Genomic DNA, 18,576 nt, shown 5'->3' with positions numbered 1-18,576 from the left:
GATACGCCACTAAACTTACCGATAAATGTTGGTAAATCAGCCGATAGGCTGAGATTTTTCGATAACGCTTGGTCAAAAGTAACCCACGATTCTGTTGGACGGAAGTGGGTCAAAGGATATGAGATCTCTTTTATATCAGAACCGTGGCAGAAAAGTTTTTCGAACGAGACAGTGTGGTCTTGTCAAGAGCAGACGTTCATCAAAGGACAAATAGATAAGCTGCTTTTTAAAGGAGCGATCGACATTTGGTCACCCTTGGGAGACCAATTTTTATCAATAACTTTTTTGGTCCCTAAACCAGATGGGACGTCTAGATTGATACTCAACCTCAAAAAACTTAACGAATTTATCGAGGCGGAGCATTTTAAGATTAAAGATTGGAAACTAGCAAGACGATTAATTGGTCCCGATGATTTTATGGCCACTCTGGACCTAAAAGATGCGTACTGTCTAGTCCCTATAGCGAAGAGCAATAGGAAATACTGACGTTTCTCGTATAAGGGTGAAATTTACGAATTTACTTGTTTACCCTTCGGGTTAAACGTGGCTTCGTACGTTTTTAGAAAAATTTTGAAACCAGTCGCGGCGTACTTGAGAAAACGGGGATTCCGTTCCGTTTTCTATCTAGATGAGACGTTCATAATCAGAAGCTCTTATAAGGAATGCGCAAGGAATGCTCAAAGAACGCAAGCAATCTTAGAACATCTGGGATTTTTTATAAATGAACAAAAAAGTTTCAAGGTGCCAACTCAGTGCTGCAAATTTCTAGGTTTCGTTTTTGATTCGAGAAAGATGATGATTGAATTGCCAGAGCACAAAGTTCAACGTACCGTCAAGCTCTTAAATCAAATCAGTAAGATCGCAAGATGCACAATAAGAGAATTTGCAGTTTTCGTTGGTACTCTAGTTTCTCATTCTCCGGCTTCAAAATACGGGATGATCTATGTACGTAGCTTCGAGAAAGATCGAACTCGTGCGTCAGAAGCCAGCAAGGACAATTTTGACGCAACGATCAGGCTTCTAGGTAAATTTGAGGAAGAATTTAGGTAGTGGAAAAAGCAAGGTAAGTTCGCTTAATCATTAATTATCATGTACTTGTAAGCCAGCAGCGGATTTGAAGTTCCGCCATATGTAACCACAAATTCTAGCTATATTTTCCTTGTATGTTCCGCCCTTATTTGATTAACGAGCCTAGCGACGTATTAGACGAACAGATTCTACTTTTTTGAACTGCTGGCAGATGCTTTCAATGTTCAAATTTTTTTTTCCAGACCTCCAGCAATCAACTGCTCTTGACTTGTATTCATATGACAAGTTCTCGTCATTGCCAGTGCATGCATCTGGAGGCGATTTTGTTTCATAAATACAGATGCCTATTCTTTATCCGCATAGGCCTACTTGATAGACGTATTACACTCTCCGATGCTTAATTTAGAAAGCGAAATTTCAAATTAGTACGCGAAACTTTCAAGAAAAATGGCTATCTATCGAGCAAAACTGATGAGGCATTAACAAGAACAACGAATAGATAAACATTACAATAGTTGTGTAGAAATCAATGTGGATAACATTCATACTAACAAACAAAAATGTCTTGGATCAATCCCCTTTATTGAAGGCCTATCGCAAAACATCAAAGAGGCAATACCTGCAGAAAACATCAATGTCTCGTACAAAAATACTAATACGTTGAACAATATATTCACGTCTTCAAAAACAAAAACTACCACACTGGAATAAACCAATACTGTTCATAAAATCAAATGTAAAGTTTGTGATAAATGTTATATTGTCCAATCATCACAGCATCTAAAAAAACGGATTGTTAATCATAAGTATGATGTAAAAACGCATTGGCCCATCACTCATTGGTCAAATGGTACAGGTTCGATTTTGAATATATAAAGATTATGGACAAAGAAACTAACTGTCATAAGAGGATCGTAAAAGAAATGATACATATTTCTAAAGACAATGCTGTCAACAAAAGAACTGACATTCAGAATTTAAGTCACGTCTATTCTGACATCATATAAATTGTCAAGAGGATATGTATTGTGACGTGGTATTTCGTACCCCGTCACTTTGTTTAACTATCGCACTCCCCTAGGTACAAATATCACTAAAAATAACGAAAGCACGTCTGAGGCCAATACTCCAAAAATGAACGACTAATTATCTTTAAGTTGAATTCTCTTTACTAAGCTAATTTTATGCTATTTTCTAATTCTGTAACGCTCTACGAGAACCATCTACGGGACCTTCGCGTCAAGATACCAGGACACTGCCTGACAGGGGTTACGTACCAGCTCAACATCGACCACCACCGACTACAGACGAACGAATACCGCTGAAACCACTCCCGATGGATGCCTATCTAGTTGTCGAACAGGGTCGTGCGTGATGCACAAACAGTACCTCCGACTATTTAAGACTTATCGGCCAGGAGCTGAACCAAGAACGAATGCTTCTACCGCTCGGATGCATCGTCAGGCAGCGTACAGGGCTGTGCGTCAAAAACACAACAAAGCCTCCCGTCGACGATACTTATCAGCCTGGAGCTGAACCGACCCTAACACCTACTGAGTCGTTGTCTATCAAATAGAGGACGGTTTTCTCTTCACGAACCGTCCTATCGAAGGACTGCGGCGTGGAATAGGCTATGATATGCTGACCACGTGGATCTGGTGGATCTAGTGTGGGGATCCGGGTTGAGGGCCATCACCACCAGATCGTTCCGGCATGAGGGCTTCAATGAGCGAGGGCCGGGATGCAGCGCCAACGAAATAGCTACAACGGGGAGTACCAGTAAAGCAAGGAGTGAGTTACAGTCGATCGCAAGTCCAAAGGACCGGTGACGTAATATTGTCGCACACCTCAATATCGCAACACATGAGCAGTACGACCTCCCCTCTCACCAACGATACCGCACAGCTCAGGGAAAACGAAAGAAGAAAAACTAGCGGCGAGGGTTTATCGCCGCCTAGCCGTAGACCAGACCTACGCGACCTGCTGACCAATTAGAATACCGCAAATTTGAGGAAAATCAGGTGACAGCAGCGCGACGAGGATCAGGATCATCGCTCGCCTCGACACTCAACGATCAGTTCTCGAATAATGAAGACGTGCTTTTGTTAAACTCTACGATCAGTTCTCGAATAATGAAGACGTGCTTTTGTTAAACTCTACGATCAGTTATCGAACATTAAAGACGTGCTTTCTTTTGTTAACTCTACGATCAGTTATCGAACATTAAAGACGTGCTTTCTTTTGTTAACTCTACGATCAGTTATCGAACATTAAAGACGTGCTTTCTTTTGTTAACGCTACGATCAGTTATCGAACATTAAAGACGTGCTTTCTTTTGTTAACTCTACGTTCAGTTATCGCTAATAGCAGACGTGCTTTTGTTAACTCTACCTTCAGTTTTCGTTAATTGCAACCGTGTTCTTGTTATCGCTACGCAAGTCGTCGTACCGCTATCGTATCGCATTCTCTAGCACCTGTTAGATCTTCTTTTGCGTAAGTGAGGTTCCTTTTCTATTTTGTGAAGCCACGAGAGTACTTGCAATATATCGTACCTTCACCTTTATCTCTCTTTCTCTTCATCTTGCAGTTGGTCTGCTTAAGCCACCTGGGCTCGTACCTTATTCTCTCTATCTCTTATCTTGTCCCTTTCTCTTTCTTATTGCAAGTAGCCTCGCGACTGGTTAACTATTACTTACGCATTGTTAGTGACTATTGCTTTATTTTGTTATCTTTCTCTTCTAGAATATCTAAATGTCTAATATCGCTGTATAGCAGCGCGTTCTGTTAAATGATTAATTTTTATCTTAGTTATTGAGCATTGCGATTTCGCTATATTTTCTCTGATTAGTTCATATCTGTCTCTTTACCTATTACCGTTGATTATCGTATCTTAGTGAGTGTACCGCGTGAGCGATCTTACATCGCTGCGTGGTCCCGCTCGTCGTTCATTTGACATTGGAGTATTGCGCCATATCGCATAACATCTTTTTCATTATTTTCGTCGCTAATATCGCTGATCGTAGTTGTCCGTAGTCTCTTTGGTTTGTCGTATGTTGCATATTGATTCTCTTGAATATTATTTGCCTTATCTTGAATGATCTTTTATCGTACCGAATATTATCTCTCTTTCTCTCGCACTTACCGCAAACTAGAGACTACGTATTATCTGTCAGTACCTATATTTGATGATAATTTTCTACTTGACCTGTTGCCTTGAATTTACCTTGTAATTCATAATTCCTTGTCTTTGCATATTTCTGATAATTCTGGTAATGTGACAACTATTACAATTTTTGTATCTCGCATCTATTTTATAATCGCTTCGCATATTTCATGGTTTACCTGCTTAATGCTTAATTTAAGTACCGTATATCTTTTCTGTTCTGCATATTCATTATAAAACCGTATTAATCATTACCTTGGATCATAGTATCGCGAGCTTACGCATATTTCCCGCTTATTCGGAAAACGTTCCGCTATTTGTTAAATCTCTCGCTTAACTTTCCTCTGGCTGTACATGTTGTTAATTATCGCATTTATCGTAATTGTATCTCAACCTCTTCAACTACTTGCTTGTTATTAAATTTATCGCTTCTTAATCAATATATTCGATACTATTTCTGCTTCACCTGTTTCTTATTTTGTCTATTGGATTCGACCCCTCCCCTCTACCATTATCTTGTCTATACTGAGCAAGCTGTGCAAAACCGTCGTAGAACCTGACCTTACCTTTGCCTAGTATCTTTATCTCTACCTTTACCTTTATCTTTTTCTCTAATTATCTATTTTTGACGCATGTGCGTCTAGCGCCCAACAATCATATCTCTCTCTTATCGTATCTCTTTCTATGTCTAATTATTCAGGTTAGTGACCGCGCCGTAGGGTGACCAATCATCTCATTTCTATCGTTTTACCCTCAACTCCAAATATTGGTTACAGTATTTAGTGTTATGTAAACAATTTGCCAGCATACCGACAAATATGTAAATTGATGTATGACCTCAAAGACAGTTGTTATAATTAACATTGAGAGAATAGGCTTGTCAGTATAGGCATATGGATAATCACTTCGTTCTTTAACACCTTGTAAAAAACATCACAAGTGCTAAGGTATGTCGAGATATGTAAGTTTTTTTAATAATTCAATTTATCAAAGTAGTTCAATAATAAGATTAAACAGTGGCATTTTTCTTGACCGTCACCCAACCCAACCGGAGCGGTAGATGCATGGTTGACAATGTGGTTTAATTACCTGGATGATGATGAATACAGTAATTCTCCCAAAAGTATCCTCTCGAGCACACACACATTCAATTTCACACTTGCGAGGTGATCCTTGACTCAGTCACGTGAAGCGTCGCTTAACGATTTGAGACTCTCACTGCTCGTCCGGCACCTCGTAGCGGCTCGGGCGCCTTCCCCGTCACGTCCCTCTTTTTCGCCATAAAATATTTAAACAACATTGGTATTTAAATTACTCTTTGAGCAACAAATACCGAAATTGTAACAAAATATAAATTATAAATCGAATATCTGAGTTGCTCCAACTTGATCTAAGAAATTTTTCACGGATACTTACAGAACATATTACCTCAAAAATGATGGAAAGATCTGATTTAAACCAAATTTGGTGAACAAAATCGCCATTGATACCGAAGAGAAAAATCACGATCTCATGTTACGCATAGTTTATAAGGATGGAATGCCAATGGAAAATACCCCGGTGCAGATAGTGCAGACGAACAATCACGGTACTACTTACGGAATCGTCACCACCGGTGAAGATGAAGATGTCGAGTTAGGATTGGAGAACGTCCAAGTCCACCGGGTAAACAGCATATCAACTCCAGGAATATGGCAACAACCACGCGATAAAAGATAGCAGACGCTCAATGATACTACCAACTTGAAACATCTACCTGAAGGATACCAGAAAGAAATTTGGGATATCTTTCAGGATTTCAGACATATCTTTGCCGTACAGGAAGAAGATATGGTCAACGGAACTTCAATGGCCGAACATCGGATCGAGCTTTCAGATCCTCAACATATCGTAAACGTGTAAAAGTTTCCGCGCCCCACAACTGCACCAACAAGTTGTAAAAAAGTGAGTAGAGAAAATGTTGAAACAAGGGATAAGAAGGCAATCCGAATCGCCATACAACTCCCCAGTTTGGGTTGTACCCAAAACATCAGGCCCTGACGGGAAACCCAAGTATAGTAATTGTAATCGATTTCAGAAAAATCAATGAACTTACTGTCCAGGATTCTTATCCGATACCGATAATCGAAGACTTACTCAGTCACATAGGGAGAACTATGGCAAGAATTCTTTGCTACACTCGACATGACCTCAGGATTCCACCATATCAGAATGGCTACTGACTAGAAGAAGTATACTTCTCAGCCCCCGACGGACATTCTGAATACCAACAAATACCTTTCAGATTACAGAACGCTTCCGCAACGTTTCAACGTATGATGAACGATGCGCTGAGAGGACTATATCAGAAGATTTGCTGCGTCTATGTCACCGACGTAATAATATTCGGCGGAACGGAAGAAGAATACCAGCGCAATGTAAGGAGCGTGTTTCGTTGAAATGATTCGATCCTTCCTTGGTCTAACAGACTATTACCAAAATTTTATAAACAACTATTCAATGTTAGCGAAACCTTTCACGAGATTAACAAGGAAGAATACCCTTTGGGACTGGTCACCAAGCTGTCAAGAAGCCGTCGAAACCCGCAAAGAAAAGCCGATTACACCAATGATACTTGTGAGATCGGGCCCGGCGAAACAATACGTGATAATCATTCGAATATATATCTATTAGGGTGGGTCAAAACTCCGAAACTTGGTTGGTAGAGACCTCAAAAACATTCTCTCCAAGTATCAGCTCTCAATTTCAATAGGAAGGTCCTCCGCCTCGCAGTTTTCTATTTGTTTCTTATGGTGAGGAAGAAAAATACATATCTCGGTATCTACTATTTATAAAAAAAAAATTTATATCATTTTTTCGTAGGAAATTGAATTCTCTACAAAAAAGGTCTCTTGCAATTTTTTTGTATACCTCTCTGTTCAGAAGTAATTGAACGTTAAAATTTGATCATTTTAAGGTAGATGTCTTTTTTTATGAATTTTACAACTCTTCAACAGAAAGTCATTATAATACGTGCAACTCATGTTTGTGTCGGAAATTTACTGCTCTCCAATAATGGTCTCTTATGTATGTATGTAATATTTATTGCTCCCCTTGGGGTTACAAGGACTTCCCTTTTCCTCTTCCTTTACAATATTTTACATGTTTTCTTAACCTATTCTTACCCTATTCTTACTTCCTACCTTATCCTTACTTAATTTCTAATTGCCTGTGCCTTGTGCCATTGCCTGTGCCTTGTGCCATTGCCTTGCCATTTCCTTACTTTCCCTCTTATCCTTTTCTTATTTTTTATCCTTATCCTTACTTAACCTTATCCTATTTTACCTTATTCTATTCCCTAAATCGTCCTTATCCTAATCGACTTCCATTTCCCATTCATCTCTCAATCTTTCATTCTCTTGTACATCCCTGATCCTTTCTAATTCTCTCATCCAGACTTCTCCCCCCCCTCCTCACCAAACATCTCCCTCACCACCTCCTGCCAGCTTTCCTCCCTTCTATCCCAGCCTACGCACCTTTCCCATACGTGCTCCCATGTTTCCTCCTCCCCCCGCACACCCTACATCTTCTCTTTTCCTCTTCTTCCCAGTACCTTGCCTCCTTCATCTCGCTTCCTAATCTAAATCTTGCCACCCTTATCCACCTGCTTTCTCCCCATCCCTTTCCCGGATATCCTGGTATCCCTTCTCCTTTCACTAGCCTGTACCATCTGTTGTACCTCGATTCCCTTATTTTCTCCCACCTCTCTTTTCTCTGTTCTTCCCTCTCTCTTTCCTCTATTTCCCTAAACTCCATCTCGCCCCTCTCCCTTCTCGCGACTACCTCTCTACTCTCTGCTCCCCTTTCCGCAAAGAAACTTTCCCTTTCTCTTTCCCACCTCGATCCCTGCCTCCCAGCTTCTGCCTTGTCCCTTATCTCTTCCCAGCATCTCCTAGCTAGCTCGCTACCCTCCCCTCTCTCCAGCTTCCTTTTAAAATTCCATGCCCTTCTCCCTGCCCTAATCCTTAGCTTCTCCCTCTGTAGTTCCTCCCTTACTAGATATCCCGGTGTTCTTCCATCCACTCCTAATGTCCATCTCAAAAATCTATCCTGTACCGCCTCAACCGCCCGCCACTCCCTCCACCCCCATATCTCCGATGCATACTCTATTACCGTCCATACTAGCCTGTCAAATAGCCAAATTCTTTTTTCCCAATCCCTCCCAAACCTTCTTTTTCCTATTCCCTATACCTGCCTCATTACTACCCCTGCCTTCCGTACTCTCTCTTTCACCTGTGATTCCTGCCCCCATTGCACTTTACTCTATACCCTAGATAGCTGAACTCTTTCCCCTCCTCTATCCTTTTCCCTTTCCACCTCGAATCTATGTTTTTCCTTCTACCGCCTCCTTTCCTAAATCTCATAATCTTTGATTTCCCTACATTTACCGTCAGCCTTTTCCTATCCATATACCTTTCTAACTTCCTAATCATTACCTCCATTTCCTCTTCACTTTCCGCTAGTAATACTATATCATCCGCATAAGCTAATGTGCATACCCTGCCGCCGGCTAACTCCACCCCCCCAACCCTTCTCTCTCTCTCCATTTCCTCTTCCAAGTCCGCCAGCAGCGGGTTGAACACATGCGGACTGAGCGGACATCCCTGCCTTACCCCCCTCGCTGTCCAGAACGCCTCTCCTACCTTTCCCCCGCTCCTCACTCGACTCTTTGTTTCCTTGTAAATTTCCTCTATCCTTACCCTTAGCCCTTCCCTCACCCCTCTCCTTTCCATAGTCTCCCACAGCACCTTCCTGTTCACTGAATCGAAAGCCGCTTTCAGGTCCACAAAGAACGCCACCATCTTTCCCTTATCCTTTCCCACCTGCCTATTGATTAAATAATTTAGTACATATATATTGTCAATTGTACCCATGCCTTTTCTGAAACCCTTTTGGTTTTGCGGTATCAAGCCCTTTTCCTCTACCTCTCTTTCTAACCTATCCGCTAATGCCATCGCATACACCTTATATAGAGTTGGCATCAAAGTCACCCCCCTATACTCTTCTACCCTTTTCCCCTCCCCCTTCTTAACTATCGGCGCTATCAATCCCTCCCTCCAATCCTCTGGCCAGCCCTCCCCCACCCAAACTCTGTTACAAGTTTTCCATATCCACTGCTCCATTTCTTCCCCCCCATACCTCCATACCTCGCTAACTATTCCATCCCCCCTGGTGCCTTTCCATCCCGCAGCTTTCCTATCACCTTTTTAATCTCTTCCCTCTGCAGCTCCCCTTCCCCGTCACCCTTCCTATTTACCGTCTCCCCGCCTTCTGTTACCTTGCTTTCTACCCCGCCTAATAATCCCATGAAATACTTCCTCCACTCCTGATCTCCTATTTCTTCATTCACCCTCTTCCACTTCTTTCTTTCCCTATTAACTATCTCCCATACCTTGCTTTCTGTCCTTGCTTCCGCTGCTTCTTTTATGAATCCCTCATTTTCTTTCTTTTTCCTCTCCTCGCATAGTCTATTATACTCCCTTCTTTCCTTTCTATACGCTTCCCCTTCCCCCTCCCCCTTTCTCCATTTCCTTGGACTCTGCCTAACTTCCGCTTTTTTTCGCCTACATTCCTCATCCCACCATCCCTTTTTCGCTTCCCTCCCCCTCCCTTCTACATCTAAGGCTCGTCTAAACTCCCTTATTCTTTTCTCTATCTCTTTACCTACATCCACTTCTCCTATCCCCTCCCATTTGACTTCTGTTCTGAACCTCATCCTACCCTCCTCCGTCCAGTCTCCTCTACTAGTTCCCCCTACTCTTTTTCCCTTCCTTGTCCTAGCCACTGCCCCCCTCAACCACACTATTACCGGGTGATGATCCGAGTCAACCCTATCCCCAATCTCTATCCTTTTGACCCTATCCCTTACCTCGATGTCTCCTATAGCGTAGTCTATCACCGTCACCCCCGCCCCTCCTACATACGTAAATTCCCCCTCCTCATCCCCCTCTATGTTCCCGTTCATTATTGCCCATCCTGTCTTATCTAAAAATTGCACCAGCTGCCTACCTTCCAAGTTTATTTTCCTGTCCTTCGATTTCCTACTCCTACTCTCCTCCTCTCCTTCTCCCCAGCATCCTCTCCCCTCCTGCTCTGTCCTGGCATTAAAATCACCCCCCACTAGCACTTTTACCCCTCCCTCTATCTCTTCTGCCCGCTCCTTCAATTCCCCTATCTTCTCTTTTAGATCCCCATTTATGTATATTCCTACTACTACCCATTTTTCCCCCCCTACACTTATTTTCCTTGTTATCATGCCCTCTTTTACCTCTTCCCTCCCTCCCTCCCCACTTACTATCTCCCTTCTTACCCCTGACAGCATTCCGCCTATTGCTCTTCCCTTCCTATTTTTTCGAACCGCATACTGCACTTCCCATTTATACCCTACTGGCAACTTATTTCTAATCCTTTCCCACCCCTTCTTTTCTATCCATGTCTCCATTAGAAATATTACATCCCACTCCCCTAGCCCCTTCCAGAAATCTTCATCCTTCCTCGCGAGCCCCGCCACATTCCAAAAAGCTACTTTCCACCCCTCCCTTTCTGTCTCGCCTTCTTCCCTCTCTCTCCTCCTTATCTCCCTCCCCACCTGCCTCTGTCCCCTTTCCCTACGTACCCTTCCCTGTGCTTCTATACTTCCCTCTTGTCTTTCCTCGCTTGCTGACCTTTCCCTATCGCTTTCCCCTACTTTTCCCCTCCCCTCCCTTTGCCCCTCTTCCCTCGCTCTCCCTGTACCGTCCCTAAGCACCGCTCCTATCTCATCCCACTTCCACATTTTCCCTTCTATCCAGATCTTTGCATACCCTATTCTTACTCTGTTTCCCCTTCTCTCCTTAAAAGCTGCTATCTCCCTCAACTTCCATTTCATTTTCCTCTCTGCCCAGGTGAGGTCCTCGTCTATTCTCTCCTCCCTCCCTTTGAGTAGGCTTTTTCTTCCCATTACCTGCCTCTTTTGCTCCCTATTTCCTAGTCTTGCTATCCATATCCCCTTTTCTCCCCCCTTTTTCGCGCCTACCTCCCACATATCCTTTACCTCGACCTCTACCCCTATCAGCTGCAAAATCTTTTTCAACCCTTCCTTTTCTCTTCCCTTCTCTAGTCTCGCTCCTCTCACCACTATATTTCCCCCTCTTTCTTCCCTTTCTTTCCTCTCTATGGCCCACTTCATCTCTTTTAACCTATCTACTGTTACCTGCGCCACTTCCGCATTCCCCTGTACCTGCCTTTCCCCCCCTCCTTCTGCACTCTTCTTTTCTAATTCTATCAGCCTCTCCTTTACCCTTTCCATCCCCCCCCCTCTCCTCTCTTCTACCTCTTCTAGTCTTTTACCTAGATCCCTTATCATTTCCTTCATCTCCCCCCTCTCTACTTCCCACTGCTCTTCCCTTCTAGTCATTTCACCTTTAATCTTTTCCATTTCTTCCCAGATCCCCCTTCCCTGCCCTTTGACCTCCTCTAGACCTATCTTTAGCTCTTCCCTAATCAACCTTAGCATATCCTGTATACCCCCTCCCTCTGCCTTCCCTTCCTCCCCTGTCTTACCCTCCGGCGACCGGTGCACTTTCCTGCTTTTCCCAAATACTCTCTCCCTTTCCTGCAACTCGTCTACCTCCTCCTCCCCTTTTTCCCCTTCCTCCTCCCGCTTTCTCTTCCATAAGTCTAGCACCGTCGCCGTCGATCCCAGGCTATGCCTCCTATCCCTCCCTAACGCTGCTACTGCCCCCGGCCTACCTTTCTTTTTCTCCTCCTCTCCCCTGTTCGCCCCTTCTTTTTGGCCACCCGCGTTACTCATATTCTTTCTCTCCGTCACCGCTCCCTACCTTATCTATCCGCAGCCTACCTGTCTCTACTCTATCCCCCTTCTTACTCCCTAGATGTCACCGCCTCTTCTTATCTCATCCGAATCGTTGCCGTCCGCCGGCTTTTTCTGCCTAACCTCAAAACTCTCCCCCTTCTTTCTTTTTCAACTGCCCTTCCCTCCTATTCCTGCCTCCCTATTCCCTTCACCCGACCTCCCGTCTATGTCTTCCCCGCTCCTTCTCTGTCCTATTTTCTTTTCTCCTCACCTTTGCTATCCTGCTAAATTCTCGCCTTTTCACTCACACTCTTTCGCACACCTGCCACTCACATTCAAAACGGAAACGGAAGTCCTAATGGTCTCTTATGATTAGTCCATTAAATTAACCGTTGAGAAGATATTCACCGTCAAACTTCAATGCACACTATTTTTAACAGTTTGTTGTTAATAATTCAAACAATTCCAATTTAATTCATGAGTTTCGGGAAAATTTGTATAAATTTCATTCTATTCAATTTCCTACGAAAATATGAGATGAATTTTTTTTTTTTATAAATAGCAGATACCGAGATATGTATTTTTCTTTCTCACCATAAGAAAAAAATAGAAAACTGCGAGGCGGAGGACCTTCCTATCAAAATTAAGAGCTCATACTCGGAGAGAATGTTTTTGAAGTCTCTACCAACCAAGTTTTCGGAGTATGAAGTGAAAAAAAAATACTCGTTTTTTTTGTTCCACCCCAATATCTATATAATACTTATAGACAGTTGAAAATAATTGCTGTAACTGTTGGAAAAAAAATTCTGTCACTCCTTTTGTTGTTAAAAATAGCAAGGTCGGAGTGTAATTTTAACAGAACACGTTACTGTCAGAGGCTTCTTTTCTGTTATATTTTGAAATTGACTGTAACTTTTTAAACTCAACGGACATATTATATAAAATCGTTAATAACATTTTTTTAATGCTGTAAAAATATTGATAGAATGAGAATACCAGGATCTGGCGGGTAGGCTTAACCTAAAGTGAGTTGTAAAGGTACAATTCATTCATAAGTCAATCATTATATATTTATCACAGTCAACTTAAATTTACATCACAGTTATTGTTAAGCTCGCGTAATGGACAATTAGATGATATTGTTACAAAGGGTGAAATCACCCGTTTTACCCCCTTTTAATGATCTAGTAGTCATCATAGATAAAAGACGTTTATAAACCTCTTATGTCTTTCAAAAGAATAAGGTTGCTGCGTCAACCAACATTATTGTAAAAACTGTCTTGTTTCAGACTTTAAACGAGAAATACATATTACGCAATTAAAGCTTTTTCACAACATTTTATTCACGCTTTTGATTTTGACTTGATAATTAAACTCGCAGATCCATATTTTATTTCCGTAACGTCAAAGAACGTTACATTGGTGTCAGAAGCGGGATCTTGAGTTTCTTTTCAATCGAGTCAATTCAGTGCGTGAACTTTAACTATGAGCAATAGTCGAATGACACGCTCTCGTCGAAGGGAAAGTGGCGGAGAAGAACCTTTCATTATGGAAAATCCGCGGGTCCCTGAGACAATCTCATCACCTTCAGAGGACCCTCTTCCAATTCCTTCGGCGGTCTCTCAGATTGATCTGCTGAAGATCATGTCCCAACAACAAGAAGCCGCTGAACGTCTTCAACAGCAACTTCTCCAGCTACTTCTTGATCAACAAGAACAGCAAAAAAGAGAACAAGAACAGCAAAAAAGAGAACAAAAACAACGAGAAAGGGAAATTGCCTCTCAGTTGGAGCAGCGGAGGCTTGATAGAGAAGCTCAAGAACGATCGGAGACCAGTCTTCATGGACTGTTCCGGACGACTGTGGCAGCTCTTCAGGCTGTCCATCAGGTGAGCGGCTCAGGAGAACCGGCTGTCACCCCTCGAGGTTCCAGAGTCGTTACTCCGCTTCCCTCTTCTGTTCCCTCTCCTGTTCCCGTTCCCGCTGTTCGGCAGGTCCGACATCCAGGACGGTTCCAGGATGCTCGAGACTTAAGGTCTGTGGCTTTTATTAGGGGAATAGATGAATCCCCAATTTGTAGAACAACAGTAAATAATGAGGTTGGCTTTTCCGAGCCTCTGCCTCAGGTTCAACCTCGTTATTCTCATTCAAGTCAATTAAATAATTTAAGATTTCCTGGGGTTGCTTCTCAAATGAACGAGAAACCCTTTTATCCTTTAAAACCGCCAATTTTTGATGGAAAGATTCCATGGGCAGAGTATAAACGTCAATTTAACACAATTGCAAAGCATAATCAGTGGGACTCCGCCATGAGGGCCCACAGCCTTGCCTCTTGTCTTCGAACGCCGGCTTTGAATGTTTCAACGGCATTGTCTGAAGAAGAAATTTCCGATTATGAAAAACTTAGCTCCGCGCTCAAATTGAGATACGGAAATGACCATCTGACGAAATTGTACACAGCTCAATTACAGACTAGAAGACAAGGACGAGACGAAGACCTCGCGTCACTTAGCCAAGATATTGAACGGCTTTCTCGTGTAGCTTTGCCAGACCACGAGCCGTCTCGTAATTTATTAGCGACACAAGCTTTCTTAAATGCAGTCAGTGATCCAAAAATTAAAATGGCCGTTTGGACATCGGGTCTCACTTCTCTACGAGAGGCAACGGCCAAAGCCCTTGAGGTGGAGGCAATGCGAAAACAATATTTTGGGTTGAGCAAGCTTCGTCGGATTGAGGTGTCCAAAAACACCTCAGAAATGCGAAGTTTTGAACACTCGAAGAAGCCAAAGCCTCAAAATTATAGAAATAAAAATAACAATAATAATTTTAAACCAAAAAATCGTGGTTCTTTTCAAGACCAAAAAAACAAGCGTGGAATTAAGAATGCGGTCATGACAAATCAGACCGGTTTGACTTGTTTATTTTGTAAAAAAATAGGACATGACGCCAACCATTGTTTTCTAATTAAACAAATTAGTGGAGAACCGATGCAGAGTTCGAATCCAAACTCTTATAACTGGCGTAAAAAAGATATAGAAACAGGGGAAGCAAATCCTCAGTCGAGTTCTTCAACAGGAACTCGTCCAAAAAACTAATTCCAGATGATTTGTCGGGGCGAAAGTCATCGCAGATTGTTAAGAGTGAAAGCCCTCTTAGAAAACAGTTTTTAATTAAAAGTCTACGACAGTCTGGTCTTTACGCGCGCGGTACTGTGAATAGCGTCGATTGTCTATGGGTAATAGACACCGGCGCGGAAGTAACCGTAGTTCGATCGGATCTCTTTAAATCCGATGACCAGATTGTTCCTTCTTTATCCCTGCGAACAGCCACTTGAGAGACGACCCCGGTTTTGAGACAGGTTACTGTCCAAATTAACCTTTTTGGGTATATCGACTCTCCACATAAGGTTTTTATAGCAGATATAGAGGATGGAGGTATTTTGGGAATAGACTTTCTTACAGCTCATAACTGTGTTATCTCGACCAAGAGAAATTCACTAGCTTCAAACAATCGCGAAATAACTCTGTGTACAAATAGAAATGAAATTTATTGGACTCCTCCTAGAATTCGAGAAATATAACTTTCAGAGGATGATTTTCAACAACATTTTCCTTCACATTTACAGAGCCTTGTTGAGAAATCTTCGATTTCCTTGAATCCAGCTCAGGTAGAATCGTTTAAATCTCTTTTGCTAGAATTTATAGATTCTTTCGCCATAGATAATGATGATGAGGGCCGATGTACTTCTGTCAAGCACAAGATCGACGTCGGAGAGAGTTCACCAATAAAACAAGCTCCTTGAAGACTCGCTCTCAACGCCCGAGAAGAGGTGAAGAAGCTTGTAGAAGACATGTTAATGAACGCTGTGATTGAACCATCGTCTAGTCCCCGGGCTTCACCAGTCGTCCTTGTTAACAAAAAGGACGGATCCAAACGATTTTGTATCGATTACAGGAAGCTGAACGATGTAACGAAGAAAGATTATTACCCTCTACCCAGAATCGACGAGACACTCGACCTGATAGCTGGTGCAACTTGGTTCAGCACCATAGATCTTCAGAGCGGATACTGGCAGGTCAAAATGGATCCTCTGGATAGTCTGGATAAAGAAAAACAGCTTTTGTTACGGGTTTAGGAGGATTATGGCAGTTCAAGCTTATGCCGTTTGGTTTAAGTAATGCCCCGGCTACCTTTAAACGAATGATGGAGGCTGTTCTCCATGGGCTCACTGGCAAAATATGCCTCGTCTATTTAGACGATATAATCGTTTTTGGCAAGAACTTTGAAGAAGTTCAAAATCTCAGACAAGTCTTCGCTAGGCTGAAGCAAGCAAGCCTAAAAATGAGCCCGAAAAAATGCCATCTGTTCCAGAAATAAGTAGGCTTCCTCGGACATATCGTCTCAGCACAAGGTGTGAAGACCGACCCATCCAAAATAGAGAAGGTTTCTTCTTGGCCGACACCTAAGAATGAAGAACAAATTCAAAGCTTTTTAGGCCTTTGTACGTATTACAGAAGATTTGTAAAAGGTTTCGCGAGTATAGCTAAACCTCTCCATCACTTGACCGGAATCAAGATTCCTTTTGACTGGACCCCGGAATGCGAACAGGCTTTCAAGAAATTAAAAGAAAATCTTATTTTTCCGCCGATTTTATCTTATCGAGAGGTCGAACTTCCTTTTATTTTAGATACGGATGCCTCTCTTTCAGGAATAGGCGGGGTTCTGTCACAAATTCAGGGAGGTCAGGAGAGAGTGATAAGCTATTGCAGTAGAGTTTTGAGTAAAACTGAGAGGAATTATTGTGTCACTCGTAGAGAACTTTTAGCTGTCGTTAAGACCGTAGTACATTTTCACCATTATTTGTACGGCAGGAAATTTTTGATACGTACAGATCATGCTTCTCTCAGGTGGCTACTTTCGTTTAAATCTCCCGAAGGTCAGGTAGCTAGATGGTTAGAAAGGCTCGGTCAGTACGATTTTGATATTCGTCATCGAGCAGGAATTCATCATGGAAACGCCGATGCTCTCTCTCGAAGACCCTGCGAGGAAATGCCAGAGTGTAAACAGTGTGCACGATTAGAGAAAAACCGTGACCCCTCTTTTATAATACGGAAGATTTCTCTCGAAAATAACCAGGAGGAATGGAGAAAATCGCAACAAGAGGACGACACTTTGACTCCAGTGAAGTCTTGGAAAGAAGTGGAAACTCGCCCGGACTGGCAGGATGTATCTTTAGCTGAGCCAGATTTGAAAATTTATCGGGCTCAATGGGACTCTATCCTTTTAATTGATGGAATTTTATACCGAAAATGGGAATCTGCAGACTTGAAAGAAATCAGGTGGCAACTTTTGGTTCCAAGGACACGAGTTCCGGAGATTCTTGCTCTTTATCATGATTCTCCTGCAGGCGGACACTTCGCTTCAAATAAAACTCTGGGCAGAATTCGCAACTTCTACTTTTGGCCCCGTTGCCGGATGGACGTTGAAGAATAGTGTCGAAGATGTCGAATCTGCACAGCAAAGAAAGGACCTCGAGCAAAAGGACAAAGCTTTGTTTAAATTTACAACGTGGGAGCTCCATTTGAAAGGATAGCGATGGACATTCTCGGACCTCTCCCGATAACCCATTCTGGAAATAAATATGCTCTGGTTATTGCTGATTATTTTCCTAAGTGGCCTGAAGTGGTTCCTCTCGTTGATCAAGAAGCCTCCACTGTAGCACAAGCATTCGTTAAAGAGTTTATTTGTAGACACGTAGTTCCTCTAGAACTTCATACTGATCAAGGCCGAAATTTTGAGTCAACCTCAATGAAAGAGGTTACTCAGATTTTAGGGGTTAGAAAAACTCGTACGATTCCTTTGCATCCGCAATCTGACGGCATGATAGAGCGTCCGAATCGAACCTTGCTACAGTATTTGTCGTCCTTCGTAGAGCAGAATCAGAGAGACCGGGACTCCTGGATCCCGTTCTCCCTCTCATCTTACAGATCTGCGATTCATGAGACGACGAAGCAGACGCCAGTCCTCATGCTTACTGGAAGAAATCTTCGACTTCCGTCAGATTTAGAGAAAGACCCTGTTCCTGCGCAAAGACAGCATCAAACAGATTATCCCTTTTTATTACAACAACGTTTAGAAGAAATTCATCACTTTGCTAGGAGTAGAATTTCTATGGCTTCAGACAAATCAAAAACTCGTTATGATATTCGAGCCAGAGATTCAAAATTTAATCCTGGAGATTCTGTCTGGCTCTTTCAACCCCGAAGACAGAAAGGACGATGTCCAAAACTACAAAGAAATTGGGAAGGCCCTTACTTAGTGGTTAACCGGATAAATGATGTTGTTTATAGAATCCGAAGATCTCCTCATTCGCGTCAGAAAGTGGTTCACTTGGATCGTCTTGCTTCATTTGAAGAAGATCAACCTGGAACAGTCTCTCCAAGACCAGGAACATCCTTCGAGGTTAGATCTTCAAACGAACACCCTTGACGACTGTGATCGACTTGACCTTCTTTACAGTCGGTCATCGATTGGGAGAACAATTTTCCTTTT

General features: G+C 42.5%; 1 protein-coding gene across 1 annotated transcript; it reads right to left on the bottom strand.

Moving 5' to 3' along the window:
* Positions 1-9,386: 9,386 nt before the first annotated feature.
* Positions 9,387-12,023, bottom strand: LOC138190846 (uncharacterized). The gene has a single exon (XM_069135373.1). The coding sequence runs from the start codon at positions 12,021-12,023 to the stop codon at positions 9,387-9,389; it is 2,637 nt and encodes an 878-aa protein (XP_068991474.1).
* Positions 12,024-18,576: the final 6,553 nt, after the last annotated feature.

The sequence above is a fragment of the Neodiprion pinetum genome, chromosome 4 (genome assembly GCF_021155775.2).
Source record: "Neodiprion pinetum isolate iyNeoPine1 chromosome 4, iyNeoPine1.2, whole genome shotgun sequence".
Lineage (NCBI taxonomy): Eukaryota > Metazoa > Arthropoda > Insecta > Hymenoptera > Diprionidae > Neodiprion > Neodiprion pinetum.
This window is presented reverse-complemented; position numbering and strand designations above follow the sequence as displayed.

Excerpts from the sequence above, each read along its gene's own strand:
- LOC138190846 (XM_069135373.1), bottom strand. The coding sequence starts at position 12,023 with ATGAGTAACGCGGGTGGCCAAAAAGAAGGGGCGAACAGGGGAGAGGAG.